The sequence below is a fragment of the Microtus oregoni genome, unplaced genomic scaffold (genome assembly GCF_018167655.1).
Source record: "Microtus oregoni isolate MIOR12 unplaced genomic scaffold, Mior012 000001F_ref0000356, whole genome shotgun sequence".
Taxonomy (NCBI): Eukaryota; Metazoa; Chordata; class Mammalia; order Rodentia; family Cricetidae; genus Microtus; species Microtus oregoni.
The window spans coordinates 3493941-3508858 of NW_024543060.1; the positions used below are offsets into that span (position 1 = coordinate 3493941).

Sequence of the window (14918 nt, forward strand, 5' to 3'; positions counted from 1 at the left end):
AAGTTGGGGACTCCTACAAGAGAGTAGGGACACTTGGGAGTAAAACCTAAGGCATCCGGGTGCTGCGTGCCAGGGGCCGTGACTGTTACTGGAGATGAAATCTTCTATGCTGCCGTCTGCCCAGAGTTGCTTTAGCTGTCCCTCCAACTGTTTGCTTCTCTGAACTGTGAGCTGGCTGTTCCCTGGGCTGAGCACAGCAACTCGCTCCAGGGGCTCTGTGTCCCATGTCACTTCTGTCCCCAATTCCCCTCCCTTTCCCATCCTGGCATGACGTCATATCACTATTTACTCCTTTGCTTGCTGTGTGCTCCAGGTGGAAGCTGACTTCCACGGATGGGGACCTGGGATGCCGTGTGCTCCTGACTTCAGGTAGCTGGGTCAGGACTAGCTCAGGAAGGCGGATGTGACTCTGTGTAATTCAGTGAACCCCAGCACGCACACACACCCGACACCCACCCAGCTGTGTGACTTTGGACAAGTGACTCACCATCTCTGTGCATCTGCTTTTTCCTGTGCGGAATGGGTAGACAAGAGAAACGGCCTGGTGGGGCAGATGTGGGGGTCGGACAGGATGGATTGTGTAAAATGTCTAGCAAGCCAGCTGCCTCAGGAAGTGCTCCTGGGTGACCTTGGGAGGGAGGAGCTTTGCCAGAGAGCAGAGAGGTCCTTGGCACTTGCCAGCAGTATCATATGTGGTTGCTGGCTTGGGTTATTTCCCGATGTGCTGAAGGGCAAATTGGTGAATAATTCATATCTCTGTCTGAGGAAGAGCCTGGCCCTTCTGTCCTGAGCCTGACACAAAGTTTAGACTCGGACCATGGCAGGACTGTGTCAGTCAGTTCTGCTAGGGAATCCTGGAGCCTCACAGTCCCCATTCACATCAGAGGTGACTGAGGCCCAAGGTGGGGATGACAGAGAAGGCAGGTGCATGGTCCTCACATAGCCGACACCTCTACCTGGGGCTGCAGGCTCAGGAGGGGCTTTCAGCTCCTGCTGGTTCCCAGAAGGAATGGGTGCTGCCATCTGCATGGGGTCCCTAGAGAGAGGGGGGAATCCCTGCACCTGGTCTGGAAGAAAGGAGCCCTACCACAATACCTTCAGGGGGACTTTTGGGCAGCCTGTGGATTCAGAGCTCTGGGGAACCCCTGTGTGACCCATTGGCCAGGCTAAGATAATCTAGAAGTGAGGTCTGCGGGCAGACAGTGGGGAGATTCCACCTCTGGTCCCTGCCCATCTGTCCAGTCCTGCATTGTACTGAGGAAAGAGGCAGGAAGAGGATGCAGTGGAGCCTCAGGCAGGGACAAGGCTGAGATCTGAACCCCTGCTGGGCTTTACCTCCTCCTGGCATCTTCCTTACTCCCGGAAGCTGCAGCTTGCAGACAGCACAGTCTATGCGTTCTGGCCTGTGCACTTGGATGAGCTGAGACCATTTGCTTCTGTTCCTCACATCTGTGAAACGGGGACCGCTGCAGATGTGCTCCACGGAGGACAGGTATCCTCTTGGAAGATCACCAGCATCTCCTGCTGACTTTAACTCCTTCATGACTGGGCAAGCCCTGGCTCCACACATGGCATATGGGGGCCCTGACTGCTTTCCATTTAGGGAGTGTCCATGAGCAATTATGTCCCCCTGGATGTAGAGACAGGTGGCTGGATCCATGGAGAGGAGCCTAGACTACAGCCCACAGTCTGCTGTTGGGGCTCTCCTTCCCTTTTGTAGGACAGAGTCAAATACTATGGATGGTAGAGAGGACACAGCTATGTAGAGGTGTTCCAGGAAACCAGAGGAGAGAATTACACCGGGAAAAATAGAAATCACTGAGCGGACACATTTTCTCGTTTCGTTTCTCACTTTATTTTGAGACGGGGTCTCTTATAGTTGATGATAACCTTGAACTTCTGATTTTCATGCCAATATTGACTTCCTAAACCCAGATTGAGTGGACTCTCACCATAGGAAGGTGAGCATTTGAGTTGAGCTAGATCCCCTTGCTCAGCCTCCTATGTTGGCTGATCCCACTCCAGCCCTTGTGGCTCTACAGTGTTGATGAGGTTGCCCAGAGGTGGCCAAGGGGAGGGGCCTCGGCTGCTGAGCAGTGGGTGCTCTTGGCGGATGAGGGATGGAGAAACGGAGGACTCAGGGAATGCGGTCTTTCCTGGAGTCCAGGAGACCATGGGCATGTTTACTGCAGTTGCCTGTTTCCAGAGGTTGCACGAGACTCTTCTTCACCCTTGCCCTGAGCCACTCGGAGGAGCGCCATCTCATGCCTGCTCTCTGGTTTGTTCTCTGTAAGCCCCCCTACTAGAGCTCAGCTGATATCGACACTGGGAGACAAGGGCTAAAAATAGCTCTGATTTGATGCATTGCACACAGGGGCTGAGCTGGCAGCTGGCCCCTCCACCTTTCTCCATGTCAACAGCTTCTCAGCTGGTGTGCTCTGTGTGTGTGTGTGTGTGTGTGTGTGTGTGTGTGTGTGTGTGTGTGTGAGAGAGAGAGAGAGAGAGAGAGAGAGAGAGAGAGAGGTGTATTCCAGCCTGCCTATTAAAGGTTCTAGAATCCACCCTCATACTCAGGAGAGAGCCTGTGGCCTCTGAGTCCTGTGGCCTTTATGGGTCTGTGTTGCTGACTCCTCCTGGCAGCACCCTGGACCCATTCAGTCTTTGGCGTGGTTTTGACGGGGTTGAGAGGGGAGACTTATGCATGGTTCTTCTGAGCACATGATAAGCACTAGAGCTGGGAGAGCTCTGGAGGTCAGCAGCTGCAGCCCTGCCCTTGGAGCTGAAGGATCTGGACCCGCTCCCGCTCCCTTACACTGCCCTCCTGGCTCCAGTTGCTAAGTGCTTCCTAGTGCTCACCCCATCTCTGCTGGCTCTGACTCAGCTCTGGGCCCACTCCAGATGTCCATCTCTGGAAATACGGGCCGCCCGTGCTCAAATCCAAGATTGCTGGCATCTGATGGCCGAATCAGCTTTCCACCAGAACAGACGCAAGGCTCGCCCTGGCACACCGGCTGCACACGTGCCCTGATCTTCTAGATGCCACCTTGAGGGTTAAAATGTGCCAGGAGAAGCATCTGTGTGTACAGGTGACTCCAGCACGGGGTGAGTGTGCAATGAAGGGAAGGAGAACTGTGACCACGTGGAGATAGACTTGCGTAGCGGGCATGGACATGTCACAAAACCATGCAGAGAGAGGCTTGAATCTGGCTGTATGGCACGGCCAGGTCATTCCACTCTCTGAACTTACATCTCTTCACTTTGGAGCTAATAGGTCATCTAAGTCATAGCATTGTTCAAAGGAGTAAATGAGGTAGGGCGGGACAGAGAGGCAGAGACATCCAGGTCAGTCTGCAGTGTACACCCTGCTGCATCCTCTTGCCTTGGCTTCTTCATCCCAAAGCATCCAGAAGAGCATGCGTGTTAGGACAGGCACTCAAGATGGAGGAGACTCATTTCCTCCAGTGAAAGGAAGCTGTTATCACATTGAGGCTCCCATGCTCGCGGCCCCTGTCCTATTAAGACACGAGGACAAGGGACAAGAAATAACCCTGGCATGGGATTAAGTCATCTAGAGGGAGCCCAGTCTGCCCTGGGAGGATTGTGGGCAGAGGGTAATTGTTGTGTGAGGCCTCTTGTTTGTTTCCCGGCTGCCCAGACTCCCGAAATAATCACACAGAAACTATATTATTTGCAATACTGTTTGGCCAATCGCTTAAGCATATTGTTAGCTAGCTCCTACATCTAGAATTAACCAATTTCCATTATTTTATATTTTACCACAAGGGTTGTGGCCTACCGGCAAGGTTTTAACTAATAGCTCACATCTTTCCCCTCTTGGGAAATGGCATCTCTTTGACTCCTCCTCCTCTCTCTCTATAGATCTCTCCCAGCCTGGCTATGTTCGGTTAAGCCATTGGCCTAGAGCAGCTTCTTTATTCATTAACCAGTAAAAGCAGCACATTTATAGAAGGACCTCCCACACCAGGTAATGACTGAACCTAACCACCATGATGAGCCTGTGGGTGGAGAGCCAGCAGGTGAGAGGTACATGCAGGTATGTGTCAGTCATGGGATGTAGCTCCTAAAGACATAGGGACAGGCACTTGGGTAATGACATCCAGACTGGCCTCCGTTTTCTCTGTAAAATGGAAGTGATGAAGAGCCCTAGATAAACAAAAGGCCTACCCAAGCCAGGCAGCCGCTGTCTCCGCACTGCTGTCCCCTCCTCTGGGTACTTTATTCCACAGCTGTCACATAAGCCACTGACTCTGGTCCTTTGATCTTGAGATGCGTCCGGAAAGAGACAGGATGCACAAGAAAGGAGTCTCCACACCCCTTCCACTTCGAAGAGGCAGATCTGAGAACATCACACTTCCAAGTCACTGTGATAAGTCAGGCTTCCCAAATCAGCCTGTCCGGGAGAGGGAGGAAGTACAGTGGCGTGGACCAGGCCAGCTGGAGGCAAGACCTGGCAAACTGAGCCCCCAGTGAGCTCAAATAGTTTGGTGACCATTAGCTCAGCTGTCTTCAAGAATGTGGATGTTGGCCAGGCATGGTAGCGCACGTCTTTAATCCCAGCATTTGAGAGGCAGAAGCAGGTGGCTCTGTGAGTTCAAGGCCAGCCTGATCTAGAAAAGAATGAGGACAGGGTATCATGTAATCTAGGGACCCTTTCTCCTCCTTTCTCACTTGACTCCTAAATAAGGGGGGGTCTGCTTATCTCTGTGAGATGGTCCGGTTTCTTAGAGGGGCCCCATAGCTCAGCATGGGTTGGCTTTTCTCTGAGTCTGTCCCTTTCCTTCTGAAGGCCATGATGGCAATGAATAACCAGGAGAAGATTCTTTGCAGGGCAGTGGAGCCAGGCAGATCTCCCCCTCAGCAATCCAGATGGGCTGTGGATATAAAGCTGTGTCGGCGCGACGGTGTCTACAGTGTCTGTGCCAATCGGATTCGAGTGTGTGTTGTGTGGCGTGTGTTGGGGTGTGTGTACACATGTGCACACTCTGTAGACAGTCCATGTAGTGTGTGAGGTGGGGACATGTGCGTTTGGAACAGAGCAGCATATATGTGGAGTGTACGGGTATTGTGAACACCGTGTGCTGTGTGTCTTGTGAGGGGTGGGCAGGTTCAGCTGTGCGTATGTGTGCAAGGGAATATGATATGTTTGTAGCACCCACATGGGACGAGGGCAGAGCCGCCCCGGGTACCCCCACAGGCGCGGCGGCCTGTGTCCAGGTGGAACACCGCACAAAGGTATTTTCAAAGCAGCAAGGAGTTCTGCAGGTGGCTGCTTATTATTAACTTCAGAGAAAAAGTCCTGTTCTGCCTTTGAGGTTGTCTTGCTAGGTCTTTCCAGAAAAAGACTAAACAGCTCTTTGCCATGAAAAGGTCAGCCCGCTGTCCCACAGGTTGTTCATATATGTTCTGTTGCTAGTGGAGACCTTGGACTGACCACCAGGGTCCTGCACATTACTGTAGCCTTGGGCCTTGAAGACCTCCTCCCGGGATTCAAGGGGTCGTGGGTCATAGGTCATGCTATGCCTACTGGCCTGATGATCTCAGACTTTCAGTCAAAGCAGAGGTTCTCATAGAAAGCCCCAGAATAGCCTGAGGCAAGAGGAGAGGTCCACTCTCTGCCTTCTAAAGCTGAGTACTGTTCCAGGAGCCATCAAGTCTTTCTTGGTGTGTGAGAGGCCTGGTCTGTGTGGCCCAGCCAATATAGCATCGGGGATCATGATTGTCACCTCACCTGACTGCAGTTCTGATACACCACCCTTCAGGAGTCGATTGCATGGTGATCCAGACCCCAAGAGGACAGCCAGAACTGGTGGCACGGAGTGGATTCTCTGATTCCCTCCTTTTGCCTTGAAGTTGGGGCAACGGCTTGTTTCTGTGACACCAGCCAGCAAGGGATGGTGCAGCTTGCCGGTGAAGTGCTCAGTAGCCTATTGCAAAAGGAAAGTGGTTGGCATTTAAGGTCACAGTCACTATGTGCAAGACACCTGTGTCCTGGGCAGGTGGTTCTGCAAGTTGGCAAGAGGTGTCCAAGGGTCTGGTAAAACCTTAGAGCCCCTTGACAAACATTTGGCTTTGTGCCCACCCTGCTTCCAGAATAGCTGTCTGCAGATGCTCTAAGGAGAAAAGGGGTCTCAGTCTGCACCCAGGTGGCCTACTCTGTCACTTAGGGTCACAGGTGAAATTCAGGGCCTTCCGTAGTCTCCGCTCAGTCTTTCAGCAGATTTCCAGTGACTTTCAGGGGCTCCATGGCCCCCTGATTGACCTGCGGTCTCTAGAAGAGAAGTCACGGTAACCCCGTGGGGTTGGAGTCAGGAGACTGGGACGCATGCCCTTGTTGGCAGAGGAGAGAGGCAAACCTGGGGGGCTCCAGCTCTCTCCTCCCCTCTCCTGTGCTCCCATCCTCTCTTCCCTTCCTGTCTCTGTCTCAGCCTCCCCACCCCTGCTCTATCTTCTCCCACTCTCCTTTCTTTTCTCCTCCGCTATAGTGTGATGTTGCAACAGCTCAGATCGCAATGCTTTAGCGCTGCAGTGGAGCTGTGGAAAATCATTCCACGCACGCAACCGTAGATGGAACTTTGAGTTTGGTCTTTTCCCTGGCCTGGCTGAGTGTAGTTCCACCCACTCTCTTCATGCTGGGCAGCGGGCAGTGAACCGCAGCATTCAGTCAACCATAGACACCAGAGGAAACAACCCACATCCCACAATGCACTGTGTCGCTAGGCTGCAAGTTCAAGGTCAGGTATATCCGACGTCTTTTTGACTTATGTGTTCAGAGACAGATGGACTAGCATTGTCACTTCGTAATGTGTATCTGCTATGGCACCAGGGTCTGCCAGGCACCAGGACTCTGGTCCCTACAGGGTCAGACCCTCCTGAACAAGATGCACATGGAAGCGCACACTTCCCTGAGCTTCTAGCTGTAAGTTAAGCTCACTAGGAATTACACGCATGTTCCAGATCTTCCTTAGTGTAGCTACGTGTAGGGTTGCACCTAGCCAGGGACCCCCTCCTTGGCCCCTGAAGTCCAGAAAAAAAAAAAGCAAGCTTCAAGCAGTGAGGGCCAACTGTATGACTTCCAGGCAGAGCAGAGCCCCAACCCCAGGCAAAGGGGAGATGTTATCCAAAGGCCTTCCTGGTCTCCAGAGCCAGAAAGAGAAAGCTAGCCAAGCCCTGGATTGGAGTAGGAACCTGGATTGGGACCCTAAGGACTTAGAGGAGACTAAAGGACTAAGACCAGGCTGGGGTCTCAGGCTCCCTCTGAGCCAGATGGGACCCAAGAGGTGGGTGGGCTCCTGAGAAAAGCCATTGCTAGGTGAACGGGAGGGTGAATGGTTGCTAAGGCCACTCAGCTTGCATCACTGTCCACATAGATAGCGCTCCAGAGCTGGTTTGGTCCAAAGGGACATGTCCTTTAGAATGAGGTCATTGGGCTAGTTCATGATGCCCCAATAGTCCCTACCCAGAGGCCCAGAGGTGTCAGTATACCCATAGTAATCTTGCTCTAAGCCATGTGAAGTCATCTTCCAGGCTGGTGTCCAGGATTAAGCCCAAAGATTTTGTTTAAGAGTGAGAGGAGCAAGGGCGGGATAGAGGTGGTAAATCTCACTTGCCCGACCCCTCCTAGTATCTCCTTGCCTGTCGGGCCCTTTGATGTCCGTAGGCATGGCCTTCTGAGTTCTCAGGCTCTAGGTCTGTGCGGTAGGCAGGGGATTGTGGACTTGCTCCTGGGGAAAGCGGGATTCCAACTAACTGGCACTTGGGGACAGACCGTGCATTGTCACTAAAACATGAGCTTTACGTCCTTACTCCCAGACATCCCTTGTTTATTTTATATTGATAATTTGAATTTTTATTGAGAAATGGCCTCTCTGTGTTGCCTGGGTTCACCCTGGACTCCTGGGCTTAAGAAATCCTGCCTCAGTTTCCCAAGTAGCTAGGTCTCCTTGGGAGCCCATGCCAACATTCTGTCTCCAGGATTAACCAACAGATAAAAACCTAAGGCAGCATATGGAAGTCGCTCAAACATCTCTCCAGTTCCAGCCTTATGGATCCCAGTTGACCTCAATGAAGCTAGAATGGCCACCCCGAGGCCATGGGGCTTTGCTTAGGGTTTTAGACTTTCTCCGTCCATTGTATCTTTTATTTACTTGCCCGCCATGAAGGAAGCCAAATTATGGCAGAGGTGAAACGAAACAAGAGTTTTATATCCTTTTTCAGGACTCGTGTGTCCCTCTGCCTCCATCCCGGCCTTCTCCATGACCTACCCTTGTCCTCCGTGCCCACGGTTAGGCCTGCTTACATCTACGTGTGTCTGTATTGTAGTCTAGGGTCTGCATGGGAAGGAGAGTGAGCACTTGTGGGGTTCCCCTGAGTTTAGGTCACCTCACATAGTCTTACGCTTCCCAAGCACACTCATTTTCCTGCAGTTTGCTGCTTTCTTTCCTACAGCTGAATCCTATTCCAGCTCGTGTGTGGACTACATTTTCATTATCCATTCACTTCCTGATGCCCATCTCGGTTGGTTCCGTTTCATTGCTCCCTTATACGGAGCAGCAACAAACAAGGATGTTTGTGCAAAAGAAGCCATTAGCAGAGTCCACAGACAGTCTACAGACAGTCCACAGAGTGTGAGACGATATCACTGTGACACCTCAGACAGGGGGCCAGAGTCCACAGACAGTCCACAGACAGTCCACAGATAGTCCACAGAGTGTGAGAAGATATCACTGCGACACCTCAGAAGGGGAACCAGAGTCCACAGACAGTCCACAGACAGTCCACAGATAGTCCACAGAGTGCGAGAAGATATCACTGCGACACCTCAGAAGGGGAACCAGAGTCCACAGACAGTCCACAGACAGTCCACAGAGTGTGAGAAGATATCACTGTGACACCTCAGACAGGGGGCCAGAGTCCACAGACAGTCCACAGAGTGCGAGAAGATATCACTGCTACACCTCAGACGGGGCTAATGTCTAAATTTCACAAAGAATCCCAGAAATTAAACCCCGAGGGAAAAACTGCTAAGCTATGAATGGACTAATAAGATGAACCATTTTCAAAAAAAGAAACACAAATGACCAATAACTATTTTTAAAGTGTTCTACATCACTGGTCATTGGGAAATTACTCCGAGACCCCCATCAGAAGGGCTATCACCAACTCTGACACAAATGGAGAGGCTACGGGGAAAAAAATAACCCCTTCACACTGTGGGTGTGCAAATTAACACACTCATTATGGAAATCCATTAGGAGACTCCTCAAAAAGTTCAAAACAGCGCTACCCTATGACCCAGACATCCTGGGAACATACTCAGAAAACTCCGTATCTTACTAAAAGAGATATTTGTGTGTCTTTTTAAAAAAAAAAAACATTTTCTTTAACTTTGAAGTGAATTTCGTTACATTTTAAGAAAATGACATTTGACACCCTCTCTGTTACTCTCTTTAACCACCACTGGCTAAACCTCTTCCTGATGAATATCTCGCTTTCATGGCTTTGGTGCTGGGGTGTGTGTGTGTGTGTGTGTGTGTGAAATAGCGTTGCTTGCGTGAGTGTGGGTGTGTGGTCCCTTCCTAGAACAAGGGTAACTTGCCAGTGGTTACAGCACTGAAGAACACGTGGGCTCAAGTTCTCTGTCAGCTATGGGATTCAGGGATGTTTTATCCCATCTATAGTTTGCCTTTCATTCCCTTAATGCCTCGCACAGAACAAGTTTGAAGTGTTGAAGCTTACTGGGTTGACTCCTGTGGGCATGTTGAACTCCTCAGTTAATGCAGACTGTCTTTTCTCTAGAGGTTTTCTAGTTTTATATTGCAGCCTGTGATACATTTTTAAGTCAGTTGTCCCATGTGATCAACTCGTCATCCCCACATCATCGAGGAAGAATTCCATTTTGCTATTAAATTCTCTGTGCTCCTTCCTAGGCAACCAGCTGGCTTCATTCATGTGGGTCTGATTTGAGACTCTGGCCCATGTCTTTCTCTTTGCCAACACCATCTCCATTATTGTATCTTTCAGTCCTAGAAATCAGATATTGTAAGTGCTTCAAGTTGGTTCCAAAGTTGGTTCTGCGATTTTGGTTCCTTTGTTTTCCACATAAGCTTTAGAACACGCTGATCTAGGCTCACCCACACAGACGAAAGCTACCAGGATCTTTCTTAGAGTTACATTCAACTTAGTCTGCAGAGGTGGCAAGGGGTGAGAGCACTTGCCACTCTTGTGGAGGACTACTTTTAAATCCCAAGTTGGGTCACTCACAACAGCCTGTACCAAGGGGATCTGATACCCTCTTCTGGTCTCCATAATTACCCTCCATGTGCACGTACCCACGACACACACACACACACACACACACACACACACACATTAAAAAAATAAACCTTTAAAAATTACTTTAAGCTTTCAGGTCAGGGGAGTGGGCAGTTGCCTTCTAAATTATATCCATGAAAATGGTCTGTCTTTGACGTCTAATGTGATTTACCTTCATTATACACACCTTTCATGCCTTCTTGACTTATATCTAAGAATTTTTTTGGAATATTTAAATGGATCGTTTTAAAATTTCAATTTCAGCTGTCTATAAGTAATCTACAGAAGTAGTTGGCTTGTGTCTCCCTTTGTTCTGTGGGATAGTTCCTCGTAGGTCCCAGGAATGCATTTGCGCAAGCATGTTAGCACTTCCGTCTAAGCCTCTAACAGACAGAGCTGGGCTCCCTCCCTCTGCAGCCTGCTTGTATCACCTGTACACAGTTCTTTATCATGAGCCAATGAACCGGCTGCTCCTTCTGGCACGAGGTTGAATGAGGGCAAGAGGAGAACTCGTTGCTTTTGTGCCTGGTCTTCAGACAAAAGCGGTCAGCCTGTGTGTGTGAGACGTGTGAAGTTAACCGTGCGGGTTCACTGGTGTCCTGCATCTTCATAAGCTTCTGGGGAGTTTCATCCTAGGCTTTGCTTGTTGAGTGTTTTCATTAAGAATAGTTGTTGAATTCTGTCAGAGACATTTCCTGCCTGGGTTGATGTGCTGTGTGGGTTTTGCTAATGAAGGAGTCTGCCGTCATTGAATTTGGAAACTTGAACCAGTCTTCCGTGCTCAAGATAAACCCCATCTGGCTTTGTTGCACCATTTTTTGTTCTACGTATGATTGGATTTGACGTGCTCGCCAGTCTCATCTGTGCTGCTGTAATAAACCAAAGCCAGACTGCCCAGGGGTGAGGCTCTGCCTAGCTCTGTGCGCAGCTGGGTAAACTGAGGACCAGGTCTTTGCCTCAGAGCTTCAGTTGGCCATCTGTGAAGTGAGGTGATGCTGCGGGTTCCTTGTAAACGGTCGGTTGTGAGGATTACGCCAGTTAATGCTCTCAGCTCATTAACTCAACACAATTGCTCAGAACTATGCCTTGCACTCAAATGCAGATTACTGTGTGTAAAGTGTGTGCCGCGCTTTTGTACACTGTGAAGCCACACACTTAAAAGGGGATGACGGAAAATGCTGGCAGGAGTCCAGAGTGCCTCAGACTGCCCTTCTCTGGCGGGTAAACCTGGGGTCGGGGGATGGATGAGGGGAGGGGGTTAGGGTGAGGCTGCAACCTGGGGTCACACGGCCCTGCAGTGTGCCGCCGATAGGCGACCTCCTGGCTCTTATACTGATCACTGCAAGATCCGGTGCTCCTAAAGGAGAGACAGTGTGACAGGATGTAACAGGAGATGATGAGGTAGTCAATCCAGGAGCAGCAGGGTGGGTGAGTTCTCCCCTAGACTGCCTTCCTGTTCGAGGCAGCTTTCTAGAACCTTCAGAGGAAGGGGAGACCTTGGCACCTACCATACCTTTAGTTGGGACCCTGGTGCATACTGACCAACATGCGCCGCCGCTCGCAGGTGGCCCCTGCATCAAGCACTGTCGCATAGGAGGGCGCCAGCCCTAAGGTATGAGATCACCGGTGTGGCGCCTCCTTTTTGCGAAACTTAGGATCTGGCGCCACCGTGTGGCCACATGAGGAAGCAGCCCACATAGACGATAGGCCGTCCAATGAGGGGCAGGGCGACCTCACAGGGCTTGGACCTACTCTAAGGGCTCAGAAAAGAGATGTGGTGTCCCATCACCCGCAGCTCATTCCCTTATTTCAGTGCGCTTCCCTTCTCAAACCCTTCCCTGGTTCCTCTATGGCATACAGAAGGACCTAGAACTTCTGTACCCAGAGCAGCTATATGCAGGAAGCGCAAGCTCACGATAGAGCCAGAGTTTGGTGCTCAGCCTCAGTTTCCCCACTTTTGAAATGGCGATCATCAGGCCTGCTCACATGTGATTGGGCTTCATCCTTCCGGGTTGAGCACACAACTGTTGTTCTGGAGTGAAGACCCCATTTTGCAACCAGAGGTCGCAGCACTTTCAGTTTTAAACGTGTGTTGCGTATGTGTGCTTTCCAGTCTAGACTTTGAGCATGGTTTCCCACCTGCGCAGTCTTCGGGTGACTCGTGAGGACAGCCTTTCTCTTGTCTCTCATACCTCTTTCTCCAGCAGGCTTAGGGTCTGCCATGAGCATGTTGTGAGATTCTGGTCCTGCTCGGAGTCCCCAGTCCCAGAGAAGAGGCATTCCCAGCATGCACTTGCTTCTTCCGTGGGTGCCGTGCTATTCAGTGAGATGTACCAGGGTGCCATCAGCAAGTCCCTACTCACGCACGGCTTCTGCGCTCCGGGGGGAAGCTAAGACAGATGAGAGAGAGAGAGAGAGAGAGAGAGAGAGAGAGAGAGAGAGAGAGAGAGAGATCTGAGGGAGCAGGAGAGGAGAGCTGGTGAGGCCTTAAGCTCCCAGGAGGGCTGGGGGTTATTCTGAGCACTGGGAAACCTGCGCTCCAGAATCTTCTGAGAGCACTCTGGGTGCCTCGTGAAGAGGGATTCTTATGGAGCAGGAGTGGACAGCACGTGCCCGTGAAGAGGTGCCGGTGTCACTGCATGGAGAGAACAGAGAGGGCTATCCAGCAGGCTCAAGTGGGTCGTGCCCTAGGGCCAGCGAGCCTGAAGGGGGCTGTCAACCCTCTGCGCTGTCTGTATGGTTCCAGCTGAGGAATGTGTCTCTGTGTGTATGGTTCCATTCTTGAACCATTCGGAAGCTCTACTTTTTTGACCCTTGTGTTTGGACAGGACCCCACTCAGACAGGTCTACCATATCCTGGGCTCTTCCTCTGTCCTGGCCCTCACCCATAGGCTGACTGGCACCCAGGCTGAGGGCTGGGCTGAGTAGAGCCACCAAATCCTTAGAGACAAAGCTCCAGAAAATTCTGGTGATGGTGAGGCTAACACAGGAAGGGGACCACTATACATGTGCTCGCTACCCACCCTGTGAAGCCTCCTCACTGAAGAGGAGGGCCTGGCTCTCCAGCTAGACCTGCTTCCTAGCACTTTTGCGGCTCCTCACAGATTTGTGACTGTCCAGACCCGGAGGCTCCCTACAGGCCTTGGGGGCCAATAACCTTGGGCCAATTTCTGCTTGAGCCTCCATTCAGCAGACTGAGCACATGTGGGGTGTGTGGGGGGTCTAACCTTTCAGAGGTCCAACTGGTCTCTATGGGGATATACCCACCTCCTCCACATGTGGGTATGGCCAGTCAGAGAGTGGCTCTTAGGAGCATCACAAGTTAGTTCTTTTCCTGTCTGGAGTAACAAAAATGCCAAGCCTACTGGAATGTTTCCCAGTTCCACCCTGATCCTGTACCCCAAGAAACCCACCTACCTCTGAGCTCATCTGAAATACTCAGCTGATGTGCCTGGGGCATCATTTGGTCAATGCTCCCATTTCCCGGATGTGTAAGTGGAGACCAGGATGGAGAGGCCTGGCCTGGGGTCCCTCGTAGGGCCAGCTCCTCCCATGACTGGACCCCATGCCTCACCTCTTTATCCTTTTGAATCTGAATCCCATTCGAGCTCCTGGGGACCTCAGCAGGAAGTCTGGGAATGCCACCACAGGCGGGTCGCTGTCCTTCTGCAAGCCCCGCCCACACGTATGCTCTGTCCCATGTCTCCCCACAGGTATATCCGCACCATGTACCTGGGGATTCAGAGCCAGCGGCAGAAGGAACACCAGCGACGCTTCTACTGGGCTATGATGTACGAATACGCAGATGTCAACATGCTGCGCCTCCTGGAGACCTTTCTGGAGAGCGCGCCCCAACTGGTGCTACAGCTCTGCATTATGATCCAGAAGAATAGCGCAGAGACGCTGCCCTGTGAGTGCCCGCCGGCCTCTCCCCCCGCACCACCGCCATCACCTCCCCTACCTCCTCCCTCCACCCCCACCCCTGCTGCAATGGCCTCATTTGTCTCCTTCGCCTTTTCCTCAGCACCCCTGTTCCCAAGGTACTTTGTTCAGAAAAGCAGAGCAGGGGCCTAGTGATATAATCCAGTGTGGGGCCCCTTTGGTTTTGCATCGCCCTGGGCCCTGGTATTTCCACATCCGTGGAATGGGGTAACCAGGCCTAATCACAGCACGTGCCAATCACACTGAGGCATGGCAGGTCTTGACATTGCAAACGTCAGGATCTTGCTTCCGATGCATGTCGATGTCTCAGCTCACTTGTAGCAACAGACCGAAGTGGTGGGTGCTCCAGTAAGCACACAAAGGGACTCTGTGCTCCCCACTGTGGCATCACGTCGTCTCCATGGGGCCCTCAGAAGCCACAGAGCGTTGTCCAGACATGCAAGCTCTGGGGTAGGAAGGCTCTTGGCTGTTAGGGATGCCAAGGTTAGACCGCACTGGCCTTATTTATAGCTGATGGCTAGCCAAGCCTACAGTGTTGCAGAGCACATACCAGGGAGTCAGTGATGAGCCAGAACAGGCTCTAGGTTGAGAAGGGACCCGAGGTGGCACACGGAGGGAGAAATGGGATGTTTAGCAGAGGGGGA

General features: G+C 51.6%; 1 protein-coding gene across 1 annotated transcript in view; it reads left to right on the forward strand.

The window, feature by feature from the left end:
• The window catches only part of Xkr6 (XK related 6), a 202120-nt gene that overhangs the window by 170613 nt on the left and 16589 nt on the right, over positions 1-14918 (forward strand). Inside the window, exon 2 of the mRNA XM_041674609.1 lies at positions 14046-14242. Within this exon, the coding sequence (XP_041530543.1) occupies positions 14046-14242 (197 nt within the window). The remainder of the gene's footprint in view (positions 1-14045; positions 14243-14918) is intronic.